Raw genomic sequence first — 27325 nt, forward strand, 5'->3', positions numbered from 1 at the left:
GATTTTAGCTGCAGGGAGCCAGGTTTCGCTTTGGAAGCTGGTCTTCAACTGCTGGAAACAGCTAAAGTGGTACCAATTTATCTCAGCTGCCCCCACCTTGATTTCATCAGTAATGACCTGACAGCAGCTCTGTAATGATCTGCTTGGAAGTTTGCATGTTAAAAATTCCTGTGACATTTGTTGAATATACAATTACAGGCAGGATTTGACTACATTAAGGAGTGGATATGGGATATAAATTTGCTGAGGATCTTTGCAGTGTGCCAGTAGATGGCAGAGGTGAAACCTTCCCTGAGAGGAGTGTCTGCAAGCAATTCCTTCTTACATCCCTTTTTTTCTGGCTGTTTGAAGGTTATGTTGAAGAGCACCCTGCAATCCTACAGTTGTGCTGCAGCTACGTATTATTTCTGAAGTAAGCATGATGCAAGACTATTTGTCTGCTACCTAGCCAGTGAACTGAATGCCTCCAAAGTGATCCCTAAGGAACTCAAAATATGAGGAGAACACGGACTCGCAGTGCATAGAGTGACAGGGAAATACAGCCAAGAAGCCGCTGAGGTGGAATGCTATGGCCCAGATCATTAGCTGTCCCTCCCGTTATGCACAGGAATCGCTGCTGATAAATAATCTCCATAGCTGGAATCCAGAAGAATGGAGTGGAGCCTCGAGCCACCGCATCTTCTCGGCCCATTGTATTTCTGGTGTGTAATGCTGCTTCGCCGCGCTGCCACACAAAGACCACAGGGCTGGCGAAGCTTCTCTGCCTGTCTCATCTCCCGGGACCGAGGACACAGCGGCAATAAATTACAGCCCGTTACAAGGGATGCCATTATGTGAGCGCAGCAATACAGGAAAAGTAAGTTCTTTGATTCACTGGCAGCAGTCAACAAAGACGAAATGTCAGCTCTGCTGGCACTAGCTCAGCCTCGCAGCAGATCCTTCAGAAATGGAAGTTTTACTTGGCTTTCTATTGTGAATTATTGATGGCATTATTAATTATTATTAACTGCTTTTTTTCTTACATACCTAATAGCTCAGCAAGTGTTTGGCATTAGTTTTTACAGCATTCATATGTCCACCGGTGTTTCCGCCAGATGAGGACTTTCCTCCCCAAAGGATCAAAGCTCAAACCCACCCCAGCGGTACTTCCCAAATCAGTTTTGTTCCAACTGGACAATGTTCCAGTTCCAGAGGCCTTGCAGCCTCCTTTTCCAGTAGCACCCTCTGATGGGCTCTGGCAATTAAACACCACTGGGCTAATGGCGTCCAGCTGGGGAGCCCTGGGCAGCACTGTGCGCCAGAGGAGCTGGGACAGTGATACTTGACAAAATGGTGTTTTCCTTCTGCTGCCAGATTTTAACTGCTGCCGTGGGGAGCCGATAAAAACCTCCCAGGTTGAGAAGCAAAATTCCCCCTCCGGTGCCAGTGTAGCTCTTTTCAGTGCTGGGCTGCACCCTGACTGCAATCTGAGCTGCGGAGAACCCTACCCCATCTGCTAAAGAGCTGTCCCTGTCTGCTGTGGCCCTTTGCCTGTCTGCGAACACCTCTCCCGCCTGGCGTTTCAATTCCATTGCAGGGCTGAGTCGCTTCACCTTCCAGCACGGAGCTGGCTGATTCGGGACATGGAGGAAGGGATTGTTATGCATAGCTGATGCATTTGTAAGGCCCTCTGAGGGGAGAGGAGCCTTCGAAGTAAGAGAAAATTATTGTTCCTGGTTTCACACTCAGCTGAGTTTCCATTCCATGCATTCCTCGTTACTCACTCTCTCTTAATCACTGCAGATGTTGACATCAGATACAGACTCATGAAGCGGAGGTTATTGAGAACATGACTTATGCCTGAAGAAATTCCTCCCAGAATATTTCAAGCTTCTGATTTTCGACTATATTTGGTGGTGGAGAAAGGAGCAGCTTTTCTGCATCTCCAGGGCTCAGCAGTGTGGGACCGCCCTGGGTAGCTGGGGCTGAGGCTGGTGCTCTGAGAACACGCTCGGGAGCAAAGTCACCAACTTTGTGTTTCTCCCAGGAGTTTTACTAACAGGAAATTGCAGTGTCAAATATTCAGCTGGCAGCACTAACCGCATCCAGCATTCCCAGACTCTGAAATCCTTCTTTCTGTAAACACCGTCTTCTGAAAGTCTTACCCACCAATTCCCATGCACCCTGGCCGTGCCCGGCACAGCCCCTGCTCTCCCTGGATCCTGTTATTGGATGGTGCCATCGTTAACTAATGGGACACGAACAGTGTTTATTGCTTAGAAAAAAAAATATTGCAGGGAGAGGCCAGGCATATGAATATTTTGTCTTCTAGGAGGATGAAACTTGCAGCCTGAAAACCCCATTGCGTGTGACTGACAGTGTAAGGGCAGGGATTGATGCAGGGCTTCATAAAAGGACAGGAAAAATCCTCCTGATGCCCCACATACCTTCCCAGACCTCTCCAAGCTGGGGGAAATTAAGCTCTGAAATGTTCTTTCCATCCCACAGAAATTTCCATCCTATTAAAAATGTTCCTTTTTCTGTGCTGAGATTAACCGAGACCTCCCAGAGTTTCCCTGAACATCAGTGAGGGACCTGGTGAGGGTGAGCCACAGCTCGGGCAGGGCACAGCCTGCTCCAGATCCCTGATCCGGAGAGGATCCAGAGAGGATCAGGGAACCCTCCGGAGCAGCTGCTCATGCTGGGGGATGCAGAGGTGTCCTGGCACGGTTTGCTGCTGTCTCACCGCTCCCGGGGCTCGCAGGCTGCCCCGTGTCCCCCCGCAGAAGCGGGGTGTGCTCCCGGAGCCGTGCGTGCCCCAGCCCTGCAGTCGATGCATGGGGACGCCTTTCAGCAGAGTCAACCCCAGCGGACACATTTGCTCTCCGGCATCATTCCTCTTTATTTCATTTCCTTGAACAGTTTTCATTAAAAATATAACTGCTTTTCTAAAATAAAACTCGACCGACCGACCTCGGAAGCGCTCATCCCGAGGGGCTACGCCACACGGCGGGGGGCAGAACCCTTTGTATCCCCCTGGGATGAGGCGTGCGTCACCGGGATCAACCCATGTCTCGGCAGCGGGGTGTCACCTGGCAGCCCTCTCCCCTGCCACCCCATTGCCCCCTTTGCCCCACGTGGCCGCCCCGCTTGGCCCCCTCCGCAGCGCCCCGGTGCCAGCCCAGCCACGGCGGCTCGCTCCCCGTTTGCTCGCAGAGGGTTAACGCTTTTCCAGAAGGCTCCGAGGGAGACGGACAAGGCGGTGGCTGTGGAAGAGAAAGGAGAGGCTTTGAGAGCTTCGGGACATGCCGAGATGGTGAAGGGTGGGCATGGCAGCGTGTGGGCGCACAGGACGCGGCAGCAGCCCCCCTCCTCCCGGCGTGGGGGGGCAGAGGCACTGGGAACCCCTCCCTTTGCCTCCTTTAAAATGATGCAACCGGGATCCCTTCTTGCTTCTCCCCTGAGCTGTTTTATTTCTCTCCCTCTTGGGCACAAAAGGCCCAAGTTCGTGCTGTGGCGCTATCAAAGCCAGAGAGCAGCTTTTCCAAATGGGGAAGGGCTGATAAACCCGGCAGGGAGAGCCCAGCAGCCACACAAGAGCTGCCGCACGTTCAGCGGGCTGATTTATATAAAATCATGTGGCCTGATTTATAAAATCAACCCTGGTGCCCTCCTTCCAGCCCTGAGCAGGAAACAGCTCGGCTGCCTCGGCCAGGCGGAGGGAGCAGCAGCCAAAGAAAACAGCATTAAACCCCAAATCATCCCCTCTCCCCCCCACTCCCTGGACATGTTTCTTCCCAGAAATTAAATGGGATGAGGAGCAATCGGCTCACCTGGACGCTGTTTTGCTTGCGAGGCTGATGCTGAGCTGCATCTTCCCCAGCATCGCTCTAGAGCATGTAAATGATGTAGGAGAGGATCACCAGGCCGATGATGGCAAAAAACATCAAGATGAAAATATCCAGCATGGTGGGGCAGGGGCTGCCGGGCCCCCCGCGGCGTGGGAAGGGGATGCTCGGCAGAGAGCCACCGCTTGGCTCAGCGTCCTCCCCTCCCAGCCGGAGCACAGCTCGCTCTGCTCAGGGTGGAGAGATGATGCCGGAGCTGATGGAGCTGCTTTCCTGCTTGCTGGAAAATAAAGGGATAAACACAGGCGGTCAGATGGGACTTCAGCCTCGCGCGGGTGGCGGAGCGCTCGCTCAGCCCAGACCTGCGAGCTGGGCTCCCCAGGGGCGCTGCCTGCTGTGGGAGGGTTGTTATTTTATTTATAAGCACCAGTTTATTGGGGTTTATTACAGTGATGTGACCCCCCCGCCCCCCGTCTGCAGCTGGGAGAGGGGAAAGCAGCAAAAAAAGAGCTTTGGCCATCGCAAAGCCGTGTCGATGGGTCAGGACCGCTCTGCGCTCTCACCTTTCAGGGTCTGGTGCTCCTGGTGTACCCCAGCACCCTTTGCCTTCAGTGGCACACCACCTGCTTCAGTAGTTTAAAGCAACAGTTTCCAGTGAGCAGCTACAGCCATGGAGCCTTTTTATTTTAATTCTTTCGGCTAGTGCCGCTGAGGCAAATAACATCCTTCTCCACACACCTCCAAGATTTTCTTTTCCCAATGCTAAACGCCGTAGTTGCTGAAAATCCCACCTTGAGAGGCTGCAGTGGCCAAGCCAAGGAGTCGCCCGCTGTGCTCTGAGCACGAGGGCTGGCTGGGGTCCGGGGGACCCGGCTGTCGTGATGATGTGGTCCTGGAGAGACTGGGCAAAGCTGGGACCTGGTGTCCTTGCTACGCTGCCCACAGCAAAGTTGACCATTTCCCTGGATGGGTCTGGTCTCCGGAGCAGCCCCTGGCAGAGCTGAACCCCAGCAGATCCCAGAGCCACGCTGTAGCCGGCGTTTGGCCTCCAGGAGCAAGACCCCCCAGTGGGTCAGCAAGCAGGGAGGCATCTCCTGACATCAGCTGGACACGCTGCGGCGGGTCCCTGAACCCTTTGAGCACATCCCTTGGCTTCAAGCCATGCAGAGAGCGAGGGACGGACCAAGAAGCTGCATCCCAGGTCAGTTCCCAGGGATGCCAGCGTTTCCCACTCCCAGGGAAGCCAGGCAGAAGCGAGGACCCCAGCTCCGGCAGCCACCCCCAGACCTGAGAACCCCACCATGTCCCAAGGGAGCAGGAAAATGGCCAGAAAAGCGACCACAATCAAAGCCAGCACAATTGGCAGGTAAAAATTATACTTTTATTTTTAATTCGAGTAAACCGGGAAGAGAATTGGTTGGTTTGTTCCATTCGATGGTTCGGTTAAAAAGGCCAAATAATGTTTTTTCTTGGTGGGTGCTCAACCCGACGGGAAGGAGTACACAAGGACAAACCCCAATCAAGCGACGGATCCGGAAGAAAACACGTTCTAAGCTCAGCATTGAGACGCAACCAGGGAAGCTGGGATGGACAAGGTCTATTTTACACGTGATGAGAAGCAATTTAGCTTTTAATTAATTTTTTTTTTTTAACCATCTCATTTATTTATTTATTTTAAATACAGATTTAGGTGCTTTTCAGCTATGAAAAAAGGCAAAAAAGTGCATAAGTTGAGAGAAAAGGCAGAAATCAAGCAGTAAGAGGTTCGTTTCCCACGGCAGGGGAGAAGGGGCAGGGCATGGGAGGGGAGAATTAGGACAATGGTTTCAAGGTAGCATTAAAAAAAGGTCTGTATACCAAAACCTAATTGCCTGTGTGATTTGGTCCATTAAAAAACGGTTTATTCACATTGATACGCCCCCCCCCATTCCCAGACAAGAACGTGATTAAGAGGATTAGCAGGGAGATGCAGACTGCCCCCCCCTCCAGCCCAGCTGCCCCCTCTCCCTTGCTCTTGTGCTTGCTTGTTTTAGCACCAACCGGGATTCCCATCCCGTAAAGCCCATCCCGGCTGCTCTGGGGTCCTGCTTTCACCCCGAGGGGACAACGGTGCCAGGAGCCCCCGTTATTCTCCCCACTCCCGTTGCCGCTGGCTGGGGAACAGGCCAGGAGCAAAATGCTCCCCTTTCCCCGGCTCGTGCCCTCCCGGCGGGTCTCTGCCCTGCCAGGAGCCCCCTCCCCACCAGGACAGCATTTGCTGCGGCAGCGCCCAGCTCCGGTCCCCCCAACCTCAGCACCAGCCACAAACCAGCCCTGCAGCCCCATGTGCTTTGAGAAAGGGAACTGCAAGTGCGAGGCAGCGGGATTCTTTCTTCCTCTGCCACACAGTCCCCAAGGAGGTGTCCCCAAAACAGAGCCAAGGAATGTCTCAATTCAGCTGCTTTGGTCCCTATATTCCCTTTTTTCCTTTAGGAATTAGCAAAGGCAGCAGCTTTCCCGTGGAAGCATCCTGGCCCCATGGCACAGCCCAGCAAGGGGACGGTCCCCTCCGGCTGCCCCGTCTCCACCTTCCAGGCACAGGGCAGCGGGAGCACCAGAGGCAGTATGAAGGCATCACTGCTGCCCCAGCGTTCGGTTTCTGTGACCCGGGAGAGGAGCATCCTGCTCCTGCCCTCCCTGCACAGGCTTCCAGTTATGCCCCTGCCCAGCTCCAGGACCTTCGGAGCACAAAAGAGAAGGGGACAGGGATGTGCTTTGAGATTTTGGTCCATGATGTGATCCCAAAAGCCACCGCCACTGGGTACCAAGAGGTGCAGGGTGGCTCGGGGTGCCATACCCCAGTCTCTGCCACTCAAGACCAAGCTGCGGAGGGGACAGTCACCCAGGATGGTCCCCAGCACGGTGACAGAAGGGGAGGATGTTTCACACGTGGCTCAGAAGAGGCAGAGGGATGGGGCTGATCCTGCTGGCTCCCCAGACCATCTACCCAGCAGGTGGGGGGCTCAGGAGGGTTCCCAAAGCCCAGCAGCAGAAAGAGAAAAGCAGGAAGATTCTCGGTGAATCTGGTGAGCGACCACTGCTAAGAAGAAGAGGCTGCCCCAGCACACGGCGCCCAGGAGACCCCCAGACCCTGGCCCAAAGAGAAATCTGGTGCCGCAGGGGGTACACGAGGTCTCGGTGTCGCAGTGCTCCCCCCTCCCAGCCCAGAGGAGTGGGGAGCTCAGCCCAGCTCCAGCCCTCAGGTGGGAGCAGCAGCCTCCAGGTGAAGCAACGCTGCGGCTACTCCTTCACCTGCCCAGCACAGCCCCAGCTCGGCCCGGAGGGATCAGGGAGGGGGAAGGAGGCAGCCGGAGCCCCAGGTAGAAGTAGCGAGAGCCGCCTCCAGGGCTGCCCAGAGCAGCCGCTCTGAATCCCAAGGAGAGAGAAAGATTTTGTGTAAGATTTTGACTGTGCACGTTTTTAGGACTAAAGGGAGCAAAGACCGAATGGAAACGCTGCACAGAGGAGCTGGGAGAAGCAACGGCACAAGCCGGAGCGGTGCAGGGTGGAGGCTGCCAGCTCATCCCTCCTGTCAGCCCTCGGGACGAGCATCCCTCACCTCGTCCACGCAGGCATCGCTGCCCTCTGCCCATCCCTGCCAGAGCGGGGGGAATTTGGTCCTAACAGATGGTCTCCTCCTCCCTTTGGTGAGGTCCCGGTGACTCCAGCTGCTTCCCCTGGCCAGGAAATGCTGGAGTGCACAGGAAGGCTGGAGAGGAGGGGGACCGAAGGAGAAGGAAAGCTGCAGTGGTTTGGTCTCTCAAGCCCCCAACATCCCTTGCAGACTGTCCCTCAGTCCCGACAGAGCTAGAACAAAGCTAAATTAGCAAGAGAAACTGGAGGCAGCTGTAGAAACACGGAGTAACCGAGATGTCAGGACGTGGCTCCGGCGGGCGATTGCCAGAGCACATGGGATAAGGGATGCTGGGGCAGAGAGACGCACACACACACACACACACACACACACACACGGGCCGGCGCAGGCTGGGGGCTCGGCTGTCAGCCACGTGCCCTGTCCCCTCCCGTGGCTCAGATGGCCTCCACGTAGTTGGCGGGGAGCATGCCTGTGTCACCCGTGCGCTCCACCGTGCCGTACATCCACCCGTCGTCGATCTGCTGCACGTTGATGATGGTGTCGCCGTCCTGGAAGGAGACCTCATCCTCGTCAGCCGCGTTGTAATCGTAGACAGCACGGAAACGCTTCTGTGGGGAGAGAGGGGTCAGTGGGCACAGACCTTCCCCACCTCCTGCCCTGGACGAGCAGAGCTGCCACCTACGGGGGGTGTCCCAGGGCGAGGAGCCATGCTGAACCCCACGCAAGAGCCATACTGGATCCAGGAGGTTGTTACTGGGCACTGCGCAGGGATGCTGGTGCCGGCTGTGGCGAGCAGAAACCAGGCACCCAGCATCACACCCGCCAGCCCCTTCCAAACTGCTCCTCCCCTGCACGGGAGCGGGGGGCAAGCGGAGCAAACCCTGCCCCACCGGGGGGGCAGTGTGGGGGTGGGCGCTGCGAACCCCTGGCTGTACTCACCCCCCCTCCAGAAGCCGCGTTGCGCTGTGTGGAGGCTGGTGCTGCCGGCTCCTTGTAGCCGTAGGACTGAGACGACGGCTGCTGCTGCTGGTAGACTGGGGGGAGGGGGGCAAGGATTGGGCCATTAGCTGGTGCTGGGACACGGCGAAGCCCCTCGTGAGGAAGAGCCGGTTGCAGCCCCAGCCCCCCAAGGGCCACGCACCAGGGCAGGCTGCAACACCTGCAGCCCCCCCGCCCCCGCCGCCCCGCTTACCTGGGTTGCTGGGTTGGATGTGATGAGACGGCTGATGCTGCTGCTCTGCAGGTCTCCGGTAATTAGTGCTCTCCTGGGAGTTCCTGCGCTCTGGCTCAGCACCTTCGCTGGGACTTGGACCCATCCTGCTCCTCTCGAACTCTTCGTGGTATTTTATCTACAGCGAGAAGAGAGAAAGGAGAGGTCAGAGCGCAGCTGGGACAGCCCTGCAGCGCCAGCCATGAGGCTGAGCCCAGCTCCAGCACCAGCTCCCACAGCCCTTCAGCACCAGGAACATCCTTCAGCTTGTCCCAGCTCGTTTATTTTTGCTACCAAGGACTCAGCACCAGCCATCGCACAGCCTCCCCGCCGGGCCCTGGGGGTTTCTTCTTCCCCCACCTCTCCCCAGACCAAGGTGACATTTGCTCAGACAAATCTGGGGCACGGGAAAAGGGCTGTTTAAGTGGCCTGTGGGTGAGAGAGGTGATTTTTTTCCAGTCTGGGTAAGATACAGGCCCCCAAGCCCCCAGTTTGCAGGAGCACAGAGAAAAAGCACCATTGGGAAGTGCCCCCTGCACACACTGAGTTCCGAATGTGACTCCCCAGCCCATCGCCAGGTACAGCTGGCACGGTGAAGGTACCGCTCCAGCATCTACCCCCAAAATCTCTCTTTAACCCAAGCGTGAAAGGGCCTCGGGGGGTTTCGCTGAAGGAGGCTCAAAGCAGATACCACCAAAGACACCAGCTGCATGGGACTAAGCCTTCCCCCACAGCGCGCAGGGTTAACCCAACTGCCTGGGCGTGGGTGTAAAAATTAATAGCCACTTGTGTTAATGAATGCATTGGCATCGGAAAGCACCTGGAGCCCATTTGGCTGCTGGTTAAACAGTTATTTGCTGAAAGGCACTACAGCCGGCGCTCTGCAGGGGCAGGAGGCAGAGCCTGGAGCCCAGCCACCCTCCTGGGAAAGGAGAATTCCCAGGGGAGCACCCAGCTCCCCCAGCCGGAGCAGGGACAGCATTTCCCAGCGCTCCGAGGCTCAGGCTTTGCACAGCTCCACTGCCAGGAGGGTTTTCCCCACATCTGGGATCGTATCGACATCCCCCAGCCAAGGATGGTTTGGGGCACCCCTGTGCTGCGGAGGTGCCCATGCCCCAGCAGGTGCTGCCGTGGCTGGGCACCCCGCTTTGCTGCCCGTGGGGCTGCTCAGCTGCACCCTGGGGTGGGAAACGCTGGCTGCTGAGCCAGGCTTTCTGCAGGGGGGGGGGTTGTTTCGGTGCCTTTATTAAGTGGGTCACTGCAACCCCAGGCTGGCAGCCAGATGCCCATGGGGAAGCTGCTGCTACTGTGGCTGAGAGAGAGGGAAGTGGGATGAGCGGAGGGACACGGGCTGGTTTCATCTCTCTGCCGTGTTATTTAATGCCCCCCCCCAAACCTCTACAGATTCCCTCTGCCAGCTCCGACTCCACGGAGAAGCTGCCCCCAGGGGAAAATCTCCCTGCCAGGTCCCTTTCCCAAGCGGCAAGCCTTCTCCAGCCCTTGCTGTCCCGGGGTTCGGTGTGCCGGTAACATCCCGGGGCTCCCCAGGGAGAGCTCAGCGCTTGCCAGAGAACCGCACAATGGGATCAGGAGAGGGAATAAACAACCTCCTCCTGCCCTGCTGGGTATTCTCATGTTTGTGTACGTGTGCGAGCTCCCACTGCGGGTGCAGGCAGGGTCCTCCCTCTCTCTGCCAGCCCAGACCCCCCCTCCCCTGGACCCCCCCCGGGGGGAGCAGCCAGTAGCTCCCACCCCAGGGGCTTTGTCCCTAAGGGAAGGATGCTGGAGGATGGAAAAGCGAGAGCAGCTCTGGGCACTGCGGTGCTGGAGGCAGGAGAGGAACTGGCAGAACCACCTGTCGAGCGGATGCCCAAGAGGTTTCTCATGCAAAGCTGCGCTCCAGGGGTGGGTTTCCTGGTCAGGGAGAATCCAGCCCTCCCAGGGTTTCACAACAGCTCCTGGGCTGATAAGGAACACACATTCCTTTCACCAGCGGCTAAAGGTTAATTAACTCCCTGCCTCCTGCTGAAGGCAAATGCTGCTGGGGGCTCGCCGGGGGGGGGGGGGGGGCGGGGGGGGGGGGGGGGAGTTTGGGCAGAGGACAGACCTACCCCCCCCACCTTTCCGCACCCAGTGCCGCAGCTATACGTGCGACTGTGCATCTTCCTCGTTCACCATGGCAACACACAGCCGTCCACATCCGCCACGCACCGCACCACCAGCACCTGGGTACGGATGGAGGCTGCTGGCTGAAGCGCAAGCTGCCGGGCCAGCTGCTGTTGAACTTGGCCATGGCTTAAATAGCATTTTTGGAAATGGGAGAGAGCTGGGTCTTTTTGCAAGCACAGGACAGAGCTCCCCTTCCAGAAGGTCCAAGGAGGATGGAGCCGCTGCTGTGCAGCTCCCAGGCATGCCTCCACGTCAGTGCGGGGGCAGGATGATGGCAGGAGGGAGGCTGCACCTCAAGGAGCTCCCTGCAAGGATGCTCTGGTGCAGGGGCTGCCACAAGCCGTGGGCTGTAGGTAGGAAAGGGGATGCTGCTGCCTGTCCTACCCTCAGGGTTGGTGACAGCAGGCGGTGGGACCCTGGGGACTGTGTGCAGCCCCGGGACAAACTAACAGCTGCAGCGGCAAACGCTGCCGACAGCTGGATGGCTGGAAAGGGCTTTGCAAGAGTCAGGAGGGGTCAAGGCAAGTGGAACCTGGCAGGGGACAGTCACAGCTGCAAAGGGACAGGAGGAAGAGGTGTGCCTTTGGCCAGGCTTTCCACACACCAAGACAAGGCAGAGGGAGCACAAGAGGGGCTGGAGTCCCTCGGGGGAGCAGCGTGGGGCTAGCCCCAGCGAGCCCGGACCATGCAAGTCCATGCTGGGGGTGACAGTGACAACCAGGGGTGGCTGGGACTGCCCCTGGGCCACATTCACTCCCCCAGATGCCACTTTCTGCTGCTCCCCTTCTTGTCACAGTCAACGTGGGCTTGAGCACCTCAGGAGAAGCGAAGGACTCGGACACCCCTCTGGATCCAGCTGCAGCACCGGCCAGCACGGACGAGCCCGGAGAGGGGTGAGAGGGTCACAAGGTGCCTGGGCAAGTGGGTTGAAGATTTAAAGTTGCCCGGTTTTTGAGATGCTGCAGCCTGGCGTGCTCATTAGAGGCCATCAGCATGCGGGTCCGCTCCCGGCTGCGTGGGCAGAGCCCCCCTCAGCCTCCTCTGGCAGCAGGAAGGTCACGGCAATATCACATGGCGAGATTAGAAGCTACTCACGTTGCTGATCTGATCCTGAGTCTTTTTGATTCTTTGCAGCTCCGGGGTGTCAGCCACCACGCTGAAGCCTTTCCCCTTGTTCTTCTCAAATTCCTCCTTGTAGCGAATCTGGGTACAAACAAGGGAAAAACAGACTTAGAGAAGGGGGAAGCTGGCGTGCACAGCAGTGGATTCAGCAGCGGACCCTCACGCCGTGACCCACACGCTACACGAGATGCAGCATCTTCTAACAGCGCCTCTGCCTTGCTCAGGAGACACCCCACCCCCCACCCCCCGATGTACCCAGTAATAGCAAAACAGGGCATTGCCGAGAGCTGGGACAGCGTCCTATGCATCGGCTGATCTTGTTTCTCTTTCAGCAGGGGCTGGGGTCATTCTGATTTATTTTGAATTTCCTGTGGGCTACAAGCGTGCCCAAGTCACGTGCCACGGAGCAGTTGACCCGTGGCAAGCTGCCTGCTCGAAAGCCCGTGGATTTTATGAGCTACACCCATACACAAGCATTTCCACATCAGGGGACATTTAGCTACCTCTGGGAAGGAATACACCCAGAAGCCCATAATAAAACCAGAGGGTGGAGGCTGGCAAAACACAAGCATCCTTATTTCTGTTTGCCAGACACTGACATCAGCATCCCTTCCCATCACACCCAGGAGCTGAAAAGTCCCAGTTTTGTTTGCTTTTATTTTTTTTTCCTTGGTTTTGTTTTTTTTTTCCTTCTTCTTCTTTTTAATATAGCTCTATACAGCTTGAAGACTAAAGCATCCAGCTCTCCCGGGAGGCAGCCAACGCAGCACAGAGCCATAGCCCAGATGTGCCCCCCAGCCCTCAGCAGCTGGAGCTCGGCACAGGACCGCTGACACCCCCCCCCCAGGTCACCCAGAAGCAGAAGCAGCTTCTGCAGACTGAAACCTGGACTCGAGGGCTCCAAGAGGGAAGGAAGCAGCGCCCAGCTGCCTGATTTTCACATCTTTATATGCGAAAAAAAAGCAGCTTTGCTGATTTTCAGATGCCAGCGGCCAGAAAGATGCCCTGTTTTCATGGGGGGGGTGGGGAAGCAGATGTGCAGACTGACACCCTGACCTCCTCCATCCTCTTGGTGGGGATCCAGCCCTGCACCCATGGCCTGCAGGAGCTGTCCCTGCCCACCTAGGGAGGGAAGAGCAGCCTACAAGTGCCTGACCCAGGGGTTCACCCCGCTGGAGCTTGTCCTATGCACTGCAGACAGTTGGATGTTGTCATTAAAATTAAAAGGTCACCACCGCCTCGCACGCCAGCAGATCAAACCTCCAGGCTCCTGTGCGAGCAGCAGGGACAGACACAGCAGCCGGGCTCCACGTGGGACCGATGCTCACCCCCTCCCCGGGCTGGTGGGCGGCTGTGGGGAGGGGGTCAGAGCTGCCAGCGGTGGGAGAAGCAGAGCAGGAGCTGCCTTGGATGGAACACGCTGGGAAAGCAGCCGGTGCATTGTTCCCCCCAACAGAGAAATGCTCCCCAAAGCAAAGGGGCCAGACATCGGGGTGTCTGGCCAGCACAGGCAGCTCCCCGTAACCCTTCCCATCTCACAGCTGGACGGCAGCCTGCCAGAGGGACGGTTGGGAAGCCAGGCTGGCCCCGCAGAGACAGAGCCTGCAGGATGCAGGCTGTGCTGGCAGCTCGCGTGCCGTGCCAAGATCAAGCTTGGAGGCAGAGAATCCAGCAGCACGGCGGGGGAGGCGGGATAAAGCTGATTTCATCCCGACGCGCACTCCTACGGAGACACTCCTTCAGACCTCACATATCCGCCTCCCATCCAGACAGCGCGGCCAGCTGGGCCTGGAAACACCTTTCAGCGGAAAGCTGCCAAACATTTTATAATATTTTCTGGAGAAGCCAAGATGCACCTCTGCTGCCATCTGGGCTCTCCCAGAGCTTTGCCAGGCTCTGGAGTGGGACCTGGCACAGCGGGCAGGAGCACCTGGGCCACACTGCTGTGCCCAGGTCAGCCCCCTCCGGTGCTGGACCCAGCCAGCACCCCACCGAGCAGGTCCTGCCCCTTCTCTGCTCCAGGACAACGCAGGAAACAAGGGATTTCCAGGGGAAAAGGCTGCGGTTTCCATTCTGCAGAAGGGCTGCAGGCTCGGCCCAGCTCTGAGCATCCCACCCCTCAGCTGGAGCTGGCGGGGGGGAGCTCCGGGACCACCGTGCCCACAGCTTGGAGGGCTTTGCCTGGAGCAGGGAGGGATGCCAGACACCAGCACATGGGGGCTCACCGCTGGCTGCATGGGTTAGCGGTGCAGATACCCCAGAGCTCGGTGCTCCGCTTCGCAAACACAACGTTTTCCCTTCCCGACCTGCAAACCAGGAGAAAATCAAGCTTCGGAAGCGCATCAGAGCCCCTGCACCTTCTTCCCGGCCATGCGGTATCACAGAAACCCTTAGGTACGTGGCTTTATGAGTCACGTTAGATTTCTAACTCTAATGTGACTTTAGAAAGCAAAGGCTTAACGAACCAGGCTGCAGAGCCCACCCTGGGAGGATGTTAATACAACCAAGTTAATACAACCAAGACAACAAAGCACAGAGGAACACCAGAGACCGATTTCAAGGCAGAAGTCTCCTTTTGCTTGAAGCAGTGAGAAGAAGAAGAAGAAAAAAAAACCAAACCAAAAACCACAAAACCAAAAAACTTTTGCTAGCCGGGGGGTAAAGCACACATCTCAAACATCACCCGTCAGGAAGGCACAGCCCCAAGGTGTTAAACATCAGGCATGAGGAACCAAACAGCTGTGACATAAACCCCATGACACACACCCAGCCAGGGGGGGTGTGGGGTGTCAGGAGGGGGTGACTCAGCCCCACCACCCCGCTTTGCTCAGCCACAGCGACAGGGGGGCGGGGGGAGCTGCGTTTGTCCTTGATCCCCTCCGCTTTCAGGAAAGGCTCTTTCCCTTCAGAGCTCTGCAGCCGAGGTGCGGGATGCTGGCCCCGCCGCTGTGCTTGGGGATGCTACGCAGGAGAAGGGGGTTTATCCTGAGGTGGGGGCACGCGTGCTGGCTGCAAACACACTGAGCTGTAAAAAATCCAGGCTAGAAAGGTAAAAAGCCACCCAGGCAGAGTCTCATTGCAAGCTTTTATCCTCTTAAATCCCATCCATCTTCCTTAGTTTTGTTGGTTGTTTTTTTACCCCTCTAACTTTCAGGATAATGGTAGCCCTAAAAAACTGCCGTACGGGGATGCCCGACAGCAGGGTGGACCCGATCCCAGAGCCGTGGGGGAAGATGCTGGTATGTGGGGGCAGATCTCACCCCAAACACACCCCCCCAAGGCTGGTGCTCCCAGTCAGTTGGGGTTCCTGTACCCCAGCACAGCGGGCCATGGAAATCAGAGCATGGCCCAAGCATCAGGGCAGTGCGATGGGAGGAAACAAGGGAGGCCACCGGGCAGGCACGCTCCCCGTCAGCACGGGGGAATTGCAATTTAACCGGATCCATGGCGCTTCCAGGCTTTGGCACAGGAGCGGCCAGGTCTTGCCGGGCTGTGGCTGCCACCAGGGCTGAGCAAGGCGGATGGGGAGAAGGGGGGAAGCGTCCAGACAAGGCGCCTTTCAGCTTCTCCCTGCCCTGACACAGGCACCGGGTTGTGCAGGCAGGAGCCTGGCAGACAGCGCCGACCCGCAGCCCACGGGAGCAATCCTGCTTCCAGCACAGGCTGCCCTCGGAGAGGCACGAGTCCTCGCTCCAGCCCCGCTCCCAGCACCCTGCTCCCTTTGCTCCCTCGGAAAGGCGAGTGAGTGCAGGTGACCCTGGGCGACGAGGAGGGACAGAAACGCGGGGTTTGGTACACCCCACCGTGCTTTCCCAGGGCATGTGAGCGCTGCTGGGAACCAGCTGGGTGCTGTGCACGGGGCTGCGGGGACCAGCGCTCCTGCTGAGCCCCCAAACCCCCAAACCCACCCGCCTCGCTCTGGCTCGCAGCTGCCTCTCATCCACACGCTGCATTAGAGAGCAGGGTGATGCAGACCGTGCTGTAACCACACCTCATCCCATAATAATAGTAATAATAATAATAATAAAATGAGATCCGTCATTAATTTCCCCGGAGAAATCACTCCTTTCGCGATAGGAAGGAGAGCGATAACTCAGGCATCCGCGTGCTATCCGCGGGGCGCCGGAGCACGATAACCCCTTGCAGGTCTCAGCTCAAGCACATTAAACCCCCCCCTTGCACCCACGTCCCCACCAGCAGCTCCCCGAGGTGACAGGAGGGACAGCAGAGGGGGACCTGCCTCCCACCCCACGGCACCCCCCCACCCTCCGGCAGGAAGGGCAGCACCCAAACCCACCCATCGGAAGAGTGTGGCAGAGGAGCTCCAGGATGGGAACCTGCAATTTTCTTGCCACACGTGGGCTGGAAGAGGCGGCTGCAGGCGCAGAGGCTGTCACTTTGGAGACTCATTTAGCCACACAAGACATCATTAGCCAGGATCTACCGGTGACCGGAATGGGATACGCCTTCCCAGCAGACACAAATAACCCAGGGGTCGGGAGCGGCATGGAACCGCTCCGGCTCGGCACGCAGCTGCCCATCGCCACGGCCCCGGTGAGCCGCTGGCTTTTTCCGTCGCACCAGGGCGGATGGATGGATGGATGGATGGACAGTGTATTTTTGGTGGGAGGAAATAGAGAATCAGCCTCTTCAGGGTCATCCACAAGGAGAGCGGTCCTCCAGCCCCACGGGAGCCACGGGGCTCCAGGGGAACAGGCAAAACTGCTGGGGAGCATCACTCCTACCACCAGGGAACAACCCCCTAGCAGTTCAGAATCCCTTGCAGAGGACACAGAGCCAGCGATTTCTCTTCTCCTGCTGCCAGCCACAGCTTCTCCAGAGGGACACAGGCTCAGGGTGAAGCCTCGCACCCAGGACCAAAGTCAGCCGGGGCTGGGCTGACAAATGCAAACTTGACAGCAAGATGCGACTGATCCCGTAACCCCGATCCTACTCCACCAGGAATCCCCGTACTATGAGTTCCATGTGCCAAGCTCTGCCCGTCCCAGCAGCCTTAGCCAGGATGCGCTTTGCAGGTGACCAGCCCTTCTCCACAAGCCTTTCCCTCTCTCACCTAACAGCTCCAGCTCATCCAGATCATTTTGCAAGACTGAACCCTGCTGCCTGTTCTGCAAGGGCTGAACTGACCTATTCCCATCCCCCGGGGTTTGCTCAGCTCCTGCAATTAGTAAGAAAAGATTGTCAATAAACCAGAGTGCTTCAAGAAATACAAATGTTTGCTGCTTGGAACTAGGAGACTCCCTTTGTAGGCAGAGAGGAATTAAGATCTTATCTGAAGTGTGTTTAGGATCCATCCTGCCCAGGGCTCGGGAGATCCAGCCCGGCAGTTCCCACCTGGCTCAGCTTTGCCACCTCCCTCCCACCGTTCCGGCATCCCTCCCCGGCCCCTCCGCAGGGGCTGGGTCAGCACCCAAACGCAGCCAAGCACCCTCTGCTCCCTCGCATTCAGAGAAGTCCTACTTTTGCAGCTCATCCTGGTGGGAAACCAGCACCGAAGAGGTGGGGTGCTGGTATCTGGCAGCCTGCATGACCCTGCCTGCACCCCAGCCCCTCTTCCGACATGCAGTTCCGACTGCGCTATCCCAGCTCCAGTCCCCAAGTCCAGGAGACCAGCCGGAGCTGGGCACGGCTGCTTCTCCCCCAGGGACAGCAGTCCCGATGGCGTTTTGGTTGTAGTGACCGACTTTTGGAGGTGCAGGCTCGAAAGAATAAGACCCCCCTGCCCCCTGCAAGGCAGCTGGCTCTGCCCCCAGCCACCTCCCGCACACCGCGAGGAGCTGAAAGTCCCCAGCAGCTACAGAAAAGCCCAGGCAGCAGAGCACACGCCCTCCCCAGGGTCTCCTTTAATAAGCAACAACTAATGAAGAGCCTGAATTAATTGTAAAAACAGCACCGGAGACACCAGACCACTCAGCGCAGCGTTATCTCGCTGGTTCCCGAGGAAAAGCAATGGTGTCCCCTTTTTTCCCCGCGCCCTCGGGACCACAACGCCAGCCCCAGGCTGAGCTTCGAGCCAAGCTGCGCTTGTGCAAGCCAGGGAGCTGTTGTGCAACTCGCTTCGAGGAAGAGACCTTACAAAAGCAGAGGTTTCAAAACTCGATGCCAGCTGCACCGGCACCACCGGCTCCATCCGCTCAAGGTGAGGTCCTGAGGTTCCCCCTCCTCCGCCGCCGCGGGATGCACTCCCAAGGCAACCTGCTTCCCAGCTCCTGACACTCTCAGGCTAGTGGGAAAAGGACGGTCGCCCACCGCATCCTTCACAGGAGTGCACTGGTCCCCCCAAAACCGACTGTTCTCCCTGAAAACGCCACGGCAGATCTGGAGCTGCCCTCCCTCCGCCCAGGACCAACACCGAGCTGAGTCACCGCACCTCGCTGGCAGCGCTCTGGGCAGGCTTTCTGCCCCTTTTCAAAGGAAAACAGAAATTAAACAGATACCCAGAAGAGTTGCCACATCCTGCATTCTCCTGAGAGATGCTGACCCCAGCCAAAATTGTGGCCAGATGCGTTTTCCTCCGGTGCAGCGTACGTGGAGCGCACACCCGCCGCTCCGCGACGTCAAAGCTGGTGACAACGGTCCAGGGCATCATCTCGGATGCTTTGCCAACAGCCTCGCGGCAAAGTCCCACCCAAGGATGGGCACCCCCCAAAGCTGCCCATTTCTGTGCTAACCTCACCCTTCCAGCAGTTTCTCTGCAAAACTGATGCTCCCATTTCTGTTCTCCGTGTCTGGAACAAGAGAAGGCAGCCAGGGACGGCTCCTCGGCCACCCGAGGGACCAGCTCCCACCGCAGCACTGGGAGTTACCGGGGCAGGGACCCAGCCCGCAGCCACCCATCCAGGCTGGGGACTTTTGCTGATCCAGGGACACCTTCAGGGTCTAAAACGGGACGTGTCTGGACAACACCCTTCTCAAACAGGCTCTGCTCTTCCCACCAGAGAAAGAAATCCTTATCTGCGCCAGTCCTTATCCCTTCTATCTGTTTATTTCTGCTTGCTGGAGCTTTCAAGCCCTGCAAGCTTTGGGTTTACCCGAAACACCCGCCTAGAGAGCCAGCGCCTGTCCACATGAAGTTATTTTATTTGCTGTTTCACCCCATCGTGTGGCTGGATGTCAGCTGGGAAAAGGTAAACTGGTGCAAGGCGTGGACTGGGAGAAGTGGACTGGTCCAAGCAGCCACAGATGAAGGGACCCGACGGCGCTGAGATGGGTGAGACCCAACAGGAGGGACCCACCACCCAAACCTCCCCCGTGCGAGGCTGTGGGGAAGCACCAGAGCACAGGAGGCCGGCGGGCGACGGGGTGAAGCACGGTGGCCCCCGGGGTGAGGAGACCCCCACGCTCACCTGGCTCTGAAGCTCGCTCTGCTGCTTTAGGCGCAGGTTCTCGGGAGTGTCTGCCACCATGGTGAAGGACTGCTTCGGGTAGTGTCTGCGGAGGGAAGGGAGATGGTTAGCCACGGCGTGCCCACGGGCATGCTCACCGCCCTCTCCCACCCACCCCCCGACCAGCACCCCCAGGAGATCCAGGTGCCCCCCGCCGGAGCATCGCAGCGAGGGGCAGCGCAGCCGGGGCTGTGGGCACAGTGACACGCAGGTTTGGTAGGAGCCGTCTGGGATGACGGGATTTCTCACCGATGGGATTTCTCACCGAGCGCCCTGGCAGGTGCCTGACACCTTCCCCAGCCCATTCACATTCCCCACCAGTTCCCTCCCAGTCTCCATACACTGGCTTAAGCTAAACTTCAGTTTTATCAAAAGAAAGGAAGGGGAGGGTTGGGTTGTTTTCCCCTCAGGGCACAAAACCATTCCAGGTTTCTCCTCTGATTTCTGGAGAGACCTTAACACATCTTCAGGGTTTCATTAAACACTCCTGGGGTAACTTAGTCCACGCAAACGCTGCTAACGCTCTGGTTTACAATGACTTTGAAGGCTCAGAGGGGCAGCGGGGTGGTTTCACTTGCTTATTTTACTGAAGTTTCGGCCACACAAGCCGCACTTCATGGTTTCTTGGTGCTGCAGAAATATCACAACCCTGGCATAAAAAAACTGGCGGAACGGTGCCCGTCTTGGGGCACGGGCTGCGCTACTCATCCGTGCCAGTTCGGGGTGTTTGGTGGATCCATAGGATACTCCTGGAAGGGGAGCGTAAGGCAGGAGACCTCCGGCGTGGTCTGGCTACAAGCCAGCAGCTTTACTGCTCGGGTCCTGGTCCTTCAGTCGGGGTCACATCCTGCATCACAGGGTCAGTCCTGACACCGTGGTGCTTTACCGCTCAGGTCCTGGTCGTTCAATGGGGGTCAGCTCCATCCTGCATCACAGGGTCAGTCCTGACACCGTGGTGCTTTTCCTCTCGGGTCCTGGTCCTTCAGTCGGGGTCACATCCTGCATCACAGGGTCAGTCCTGACACCGTGGTGCTTTACCGCTCAGTTCCTGGTCCTTCAAGGGGGATCAGGGGGATCAGCTCCATCCTGCATCACAGGGTCAGTCCTGACACCGTGGTGCTTTACCGCTCAGTTCCTGGTCCTTCAAGGGGGATCAGGGGGATCAGCTCCATCCCGCATCACAGGGTCAGTCCTGACACCGTGGTGCTTTTCCTCTCGGGTCCTGGTCCTTCAAGGGGGATCAGCTCCACCCTGCATCGCAGCGGATGCTCTTGCCTGTGGTCAGATCCAGCCCGGGCAGCCACCCTGGCTGTGTCCGCACACGCTGCAGAGGAAACAGTTTGCAAGAGGAATGTTCCCAGCTTGCTCAGCACCGGCCGCCGCGGAGGCAAAGCCCTCGGCACACAACGCTCCCCAGGAAAAGCCCAGAGAGGAGGTCTGACACGGAACAGATGGCAGCTGCTCTCCCGGGATGGCAAACCGAGGGCACCCCACGGCAGCACTTCGGGCTTCTACCGCAGGCAGAGAGCAAGAAGGGGGAAAACCGCCTTTTGAAACTGGCAGGGGTTTCTCCTTCAACGAGGCTTCCAGCAGGATCCCCAAACTGGGTGGCAGGACCAGACTGGGATTTCAGGAGTCGCTGCCTAGTGCGGGAAAGCAGCTGGGAGGCAAAGCCAGCCCCAGCCCCGGCTCCCGCTGGGTGCACGGGGCAGCACATCACGCTGCAGCTGGGTTTCACTGTCAAACGCATGGAGAATTTCAAAAACCTGGAGAAATTCTCCCCCAAAGCCAGGCGATCCTCCTGGAAGAGGTGCCCAGGGCTATGCGGTCCTCCCAGCACAGACCGCAGCCCTTCCCAGAGGACAACTGGGGGTGGGGGGTGTCTCACCCGCTCTTGGGGGTCTGCAGGCTTTGTGCCCCACGCTGACACCCCGGTTTCAGGGTGTAAGTCGCCCAGCTGGTGGCTGAACCAAGCTCTCATCCCAGTGCTACGCAGCAAACTGGGATAGCCGCTCCCATCCCTTCCCAGGCCACACGGAATGGCTCTTTGTGGATCTCAAGCAGCCCCCCCCCCCCCCCCGGGCTTCTCGCTTGCGTCCTCCAGCCTTAGGAGTTATCTATTTACAGAATCAGCATTAGCACCTCTGAGCAAGGCTAATTACGGCGTGGTCAGGCGAGGGTAAATGAAGAGAAAGCCAGCAGCGCCTTGGAGCAGCGCTGGGGCAGGGCAGCACCGGAGAGGCAACCACAGACCTGCCAGAGCAGCACATACCTCAGTCAAGCAGCAATGCAGGAAACTCCGAGAATAAAAATAGCTGCCTCAGCTTCACTGAAAAAATAAAGAGAACCCCCCCCCCCCGCACGCACACACAAGCAGAGACCAAACAGTGCAGATGTGGTTTGCAGAAAGGGGAATGAAAAAAAAAAAAAAAAAAAAAAAAAAAAAAAGAGAACTCAGCAAGCAGCTCGCTGCCTGCTCTTTTCCCCAGTGCTACTGGCATGGGACCCTCCCCCCCACCCGCCAGCTTCCCAAAAAATTGGAACACATCACTACCCCCCTGCTCCAGATGCCTGTCCTGCTGGACATCACCTGCTGCCGTGTCCTGTCACCAGCATCCCAGCTGCTTTAGGGGAGCGGGGGGACCCTTCTGACAGGGACCAGCCCCCCCTCATCCTTCACCGGCACAGGGGGCGGGGGATGCACAGAGGATGCGGCCGTACCCACACCGTAAGCCTAAACGAACCCCCCACAGCCCCCCAAAACGTCCAGCAATAAGATCAACAATGACAAGAATCAGTTTTATACAAACAGATCACCGGCTGCTTGAAGGATGCGGCTTAATCTCTGTTTAGATTAATCTGATTAGGGGGGATATAATACTGTGAGTCCAGGCTCCCTGCCCCACTACCTTCGGGCACTGGTGTGTCACAGCTTCACACTGGGATGCACCATCACAGCCAGTACCTCACCGAGCTGCCGCCCGCTTGCTGCCAGGAATTCCGGCGTCAAGACTCCGATAAGGATAAAACCGATTCCCCAGGCGGGTCCTGCGCTCACCAGGAGCGATGGACAGCGGGAGGACCCCCCCCCCCCCCTCCAGACCTGGGCATGGGTTTGCTGTTGATTTAAGGCATTTTGGCCACGGTTCCTGCTCTCCCAGTGCCACTGGAGCGTGGGTGTCTGGGTGGGTGCTACCCTGATGCCCCCCCTCTGCCAGGCACCTCGGCAAAGGCTCGGCTACCGCCGCTGCTGCAGGGGCGAGTGATGCTTTAGAAGCAACAAAACAGCATAAGGCACCTTGGGACCAAATCCATCCCAGCTGCTGTCTGCTGCCGGCAGGGATGAACAGCCTGGGGGGGCCGGCAAGGCAGGGACTCCATCTAAATAACGCTGGCCCAGCTTGGGCTCTGGTGAGCCAAGATTGCTCCTGCGAGAGCTGCTGCACCCGTGTGAGTCGCTGAGTTGATGCATCCGTACCTTGAGGAGACAGCACGGAGGGAAGCAGGTCCTTTTGGCACTGCAAAGATGACAAAACCCCTTCGTAGCAGCCGAGAAGCCCTGGTGGCTGAGGGGGTTTGCATGTAACAGCTCCCCCCCCCCCCCGCCTCAAGGGGGGCCGCACCTCAGCTGCTCCCAGGGACAAATCCTTCCCCTTCCGAAGGGGCAGCGCCACGTTACAGCCGCGGGGAGGCTGGTACCTGTCGGGCAGCCGGGAGCAGCCACCATCGGCAGGAGACGGGCATTGGTTTTGGCCAAACCCAAGTGCCATCAGGCAGCTGCTGGGGGAGCTGGGGCTTAATTAACAGTAGCGCTAATCCAATAAGTGCACTACCTCAGCTTACGGGGGCACGAGAGGACAGTCCTGAGAAGTGTCTCTTGTTTTAGCCGAGTTGCCGCTCGCATCCTGGAGCCCTTTCCTGAGTTTCTTGGAAGTCACTGCCTCACTCACGCCAAGGGCAAAGAAAACAAAGCCAGCTTGGAAGTACGAACAGCTCAGACCCCAAATGCTCCCCCCCCCCCCCCCCCCCCCCCGGTCACTAATTCTCTATTTGCAGAGCAGGTCTGGAAGGCAAAGGGCTACGCAGAGCAGCCCCAGACCTGGCTCCAGAACGGGAACAGAGCTCCATCCCGGTCCCACGGGGAGAGCCAAGCGCCATCACCACCGCCCGGGGTCTTTGCACATCCAGAGGATTTTCCTGCTGCTCAGCAGCAGCTTTTATAGAGATGCCCCATTTTAACAGCCCCATCCCCTGAAGGGCGCTGAGCTGGGGGGCTGCAGGCAGCCCCCAGGCTGGCAGGGAAGCCACACAGTGGGACACACGGCTCCTGCAAAGGGAAAATGTAATTTTTAAGTTGTGTGCATCCCCAGCCAGAGCTGCATTTACGGCTCAGCCACGGCCCAGGAGCTCCCGTACTATCTGCTGGTGCTGCCAGTGGAAATCATCCCGTTGCCGTGGCAACCGCATCCCATGCCCTGGGCATGCTAATAACGCTTGGGAGAAGACAAGAGTCCCCAGCAGCAACCTCCAGATACAAGGAGGAGGGAAGCCCCAGCCGGTGCGAGGGCTGGAAACGAAATTCATCCCCGTGGAGAGCTCACAGAAAACTGAAAAGCCACGGTCATTGGGAGAAAAAAAAATATTAAATAAAAAGAAATAAAAATAAGCTGCAAGACAGTTAACAGCCCCGCTGCTTGCATTTACAGCAACACTGTGCCCACAGCCGCTCTGCCCTGCTACAGCTGCAAGGGAGAGGAAGCAACAGCCGTAGACTGCACAGACCGAGCTGGAATGAAGTTTCTATTTCTGTTTGATTTTTGTGGAAAACTCCCAAGGATTTAAGGCAGCTCCTTGAGCCCCCACGGCCCGGTGTTAGCGGGCAGGAGTAACCTGTCCACCTGCACCAGGCGTATGTAGGATGAAATGCACAAGCTGAGCATCTCCCCCGAAGATTAGGCATCGCTTTTCTGCCCAGCTCATGGGATCTGCCCGATCAAGAAAAGGCATTTCAGCCTCTAGGGAATTTAAGGCTGGGAGATCCCTGGAACAGCCAGCCCCCCTGCCCAAACCAGTGCTTCCCCCTGCCCAGCACAAACACAGACGCCCAGATCCCTGCCACACACCAGAGAGGGGAAAACTGGCTCCTCTGCGTGAGAATCAGCCACAATAAGAGTCAGCAATAAATTAAATCTTAATGAGAAGGCAGCGAGCGAATTGCCTTGGGTTGGGAGCGCGGGAGGCGGCGTGTGCGTGGGAACGGGGCACCCGCGGGATCCGCAGGGGGGGTGGGCTCGTCCCTCCTGGCGTGGGGTGGTCTCCTGGTGGAGTGGACCCAGTGGAAAGGGAAGGAGGAGCAGAGCTGTGGGTCCTCGCTGCCCTCCCCCAGCCTTCCCAGAAATAGGTCTTGGCTGGGGAAGCAGGGAAGGGGGAGGGCGCTTATTGCTCAACCTGCCTCCCTCTTTCAGCAGCAGCATGAGCAACGCACCAAGGCCACCGCTGCGAGCACCAGCCGTCCCCACCACCAGGCACCACAGCCCAAGCTGGAACCAGCAGGAATTTCTGCTTCCACGAAGCACCGAGCCCAAAGTCCACGGAGGAAAGAGGCTGCCTGCCAGGAGCCGCAGGAGGGACCATGTCACGAGAGCTCGCCTGGCCACCCTGCCAGTGTCACACTGGTGTCACGCTGGTGTCCGCTCCGGTGACATGGGCACACCTGCCCTGCTGCCCTTCACTCCCTCCCTCTGCTGCAGCAGCACTTGTTTCCCAAGTTGGTGCAACAGGTGGAGAACCGTGCAGGGAACAAAAGTCCCATAAGAGAAGATGCAGCCCTGAAGGGTCCTTAGAAAAAAAAACCACTCTGGGCTCCGCAGGCTCTTGGTGCAAGCAGCTTGAGATGACAAACGGGGCGAAGCCGCTTCAAACCATCCCTCTCCTGACAAACTGCAAGGAAATAATTAGTCCCACACACCCTCAGATGTGACATTTGTGTAAAGTCTGCTGCTAAGTAATAGCTGTTCAGGCAAAACCAGTAACCTTTCAAGAACAAACGGGAGCCAGGGGAAAATAAAATAAAATAATAAAATAAAACCCACCCATGCAAGCTACCTGTAGGGAGGTGGCCCCGCTTCTGGCTGACGCTACAACAGCATCTAAAGGCTTTGCTCCTGTTTTGGCAGGAGCGTCACGGTGTTTTCCCTGCCGGAGGGGATGCAGGAGGGAGCCAAGTTTCAGTGGGTCTCAGGGACCACCTGGTGCTTTGCAGCTTCGTCGATGCAGCGGTGGCTGCGAGGCAGGAGGGATGAGAGCCCAGGCAGGACGAGCAAGCGTCGAGCCCTCGGCATCCCCCCCAGCTGCTCCGCCACCCCGGCAGAGACGCGTTATTTTAACAAGTGATGGAGAGGAGCCCGCTGGTCTCGGGGGGCAGAGCCGCCAGACAGCTGGTGGCTCAGCCTCACGCTCCGGTGTCTCTCCTCGCAGACACCGCTGGCATCCATCCTCTGCCTGATTAGAGCTGAACGGATGGGACACATGGGATCCCTCCCCCCCGCCCGATCCCCCCCGCCGCGGGGGGCTGCTGTCAGATTAAGCCAAGCGGCACGCGAGTATGTGGGGCAGAGGGACACGTGATGGAGCCGAGGCTCGGGGCAGCATCGCCAACCCAACGTCGCATCCTCGCTGGGAGCTGGCAGAAGACCACCCCCCCCGCCCCCCCCCTTCCCTCCGCAGCCCCAGGACCTCGGGTGATTGCACCCGACGTTAAGAAAAGCCACCCCAGATTTCACACGCTGCAGATCGAGCAGCCAGCTCGGGGAGGGGGGGGGGGGGAGCACAGTGACAGCGGGGGCAGCCCCACTTCCCCAGGGCTGTTTGCCCCCCCACCCCCCAGAGCCATTTGCTTTCCGCATCCACAGAGGGGGCGGCCACTTGGCACCCCCAAAACCCCAGGGCACACGGGTCATCCTCCAAAGAAAAGGAGCGTTACGGCCCGTGGCAGACCCTGCGTAGGTGCCCTTGGCCAGACACCCCGGCGAGGCTGCGCCGGTCCGGCCACAGCCCCCAGCCGCGGCGGGGTTTTTTGTTGCGTTGCTAAACCAGGTCAGCCGAGTCTCCTCCAGCCAGATAGAGCCCGTCTGGCTCCCGCATTAGGAGTTCCCCGAGCGCAGCAACTGCGAGGCAGATGGGAGCGTACCCCGCTGCTGGCGGCAAGGTTCCGTGCATCCCTCCCCCCGTCTCCCCCAGCATCGCTGCGGGCACCCTCCCCCCCCGTCTCCCCCAGCATCGCTGCGGGCACCCTCCCCCCGTGTCTCCCCCAGCATCGCTGCGGGCACCCTCCCCCCGTGTCTCCCCCAGCATCGCTGCGGGCACCCTCCCCCCGTGTCTCCCCCAGCATCGCTGCGGGCACCCTCCCCCCGTGTCTCCCCCAGCATCGCTGCGGGCACCCTCCCCCCACCCCCGTCTCCCCCAGCATCTCTGCGGGCACCCTCACGCTGCCAGGGTGGCAAGAGCCCACCCAGCTCACGGTGAGGAGCCACCAGCAATAGCTGCACCACCAAAGACAAGGCTAAATTAGAGGCTCTTCCAGCAGAGATCTTCTAGAACGGCAACACAGCCCACCCCTCCCCATACACCCACTGGAGACAGCCCCGTATCAGCACCGGGGGCTCAGTTCTGTGACCCCTCAGCTGATGGCACCTTGGCAGTATTTTCACCTCCCCGGACCCCGAGGTAAAGGGTTTGCCAGTGATCCCACTTCCAGACCAGTGTGACTCCAAGCACTTGCACCCCATCGCATCCCAGCCCTGCCCTACAAGCAGCATCCACCCCCCCAGCACTGCCTTCCCGGGAAGCCAAGCGGCAGCACTTTGAACTTTGATTTCAGAGCTTCTCAAAAGCTGGAAACAGAGTTAAACTTCTGCAAGGAAGAGCCTGGTGGGCCACGGCTGTAAAAACCCGCTGA

General features: G+C 58.2%; 1 protein-coding gene and 1 long non-coding RNA gene across 3 annotated transcripts in view; both read right to left on the minus strand.

Moving 5' to 3' along the window:
- Positions 1-2863: 2863 nt before the first annotated feature.
- LOC121098883 lies at positions 2864-4210 on the minus strand. Its single transcript, XR_005831364.1, has 2 exons — positions 3813-4210; positions 2864-3245 (listed from the first exon to the last, which is right to left on the minus strand). It is a non-coding gene; the product is annotated as an uncharacterized LOC121098883 (long non-coding RNA).
- A 976-nt stretch (positions 4211-5186) lies between these two features.
- The window catches only part of LASP1 (LIM and SH3 protein 1), a 33555-nt gene continuing 11416 nt past the window's right edge, over positions 5187-27325 (minus strand). Inside the window, exons 3-7 of one of the 2 annotated variants that reach the window (XM_040617371.1) lie at positions 19330-19414; positions 11936-12043; positions 8654-8810; positions 8401-8495; positions 5187-8069 (exon numbers count right to left, since the gene is read on the minus strand). In XM_040617371.1, coding sequence (XP_040473305.1) covers positions 7896-8069; positions 8401-8495; positions 8654-8810; positions 11936-12043; positions 19330-19414 — 619 coding nt within the window. In that variant the 3' untranslated portion in view covers positions 5187-7895. The remainder of the gene's footprint in view (positions 8070-8400; positions 8496-8653; positions 8811-11935; positions 12044-19329; positions 19415-27325) is intronic. The other variant, XM_040617372.1, reaches the window with a different exon arrangement.

Source organism: Falco naumanni, chromosome 18 (genome assembly GCF_017639655.2).
Source record: "Falco naumanni isolate bFalNau1 chromosome 18, bFalNau1.pat, whole genome shotgun sequence".
In the NCBI taxonomy this organism is placed as follows: domain Eukaryota; kingdom Metazoa; phylum Chordata; class Aves; order Falconiformes; family Falconidae; genus Falco; species Falco naumanni.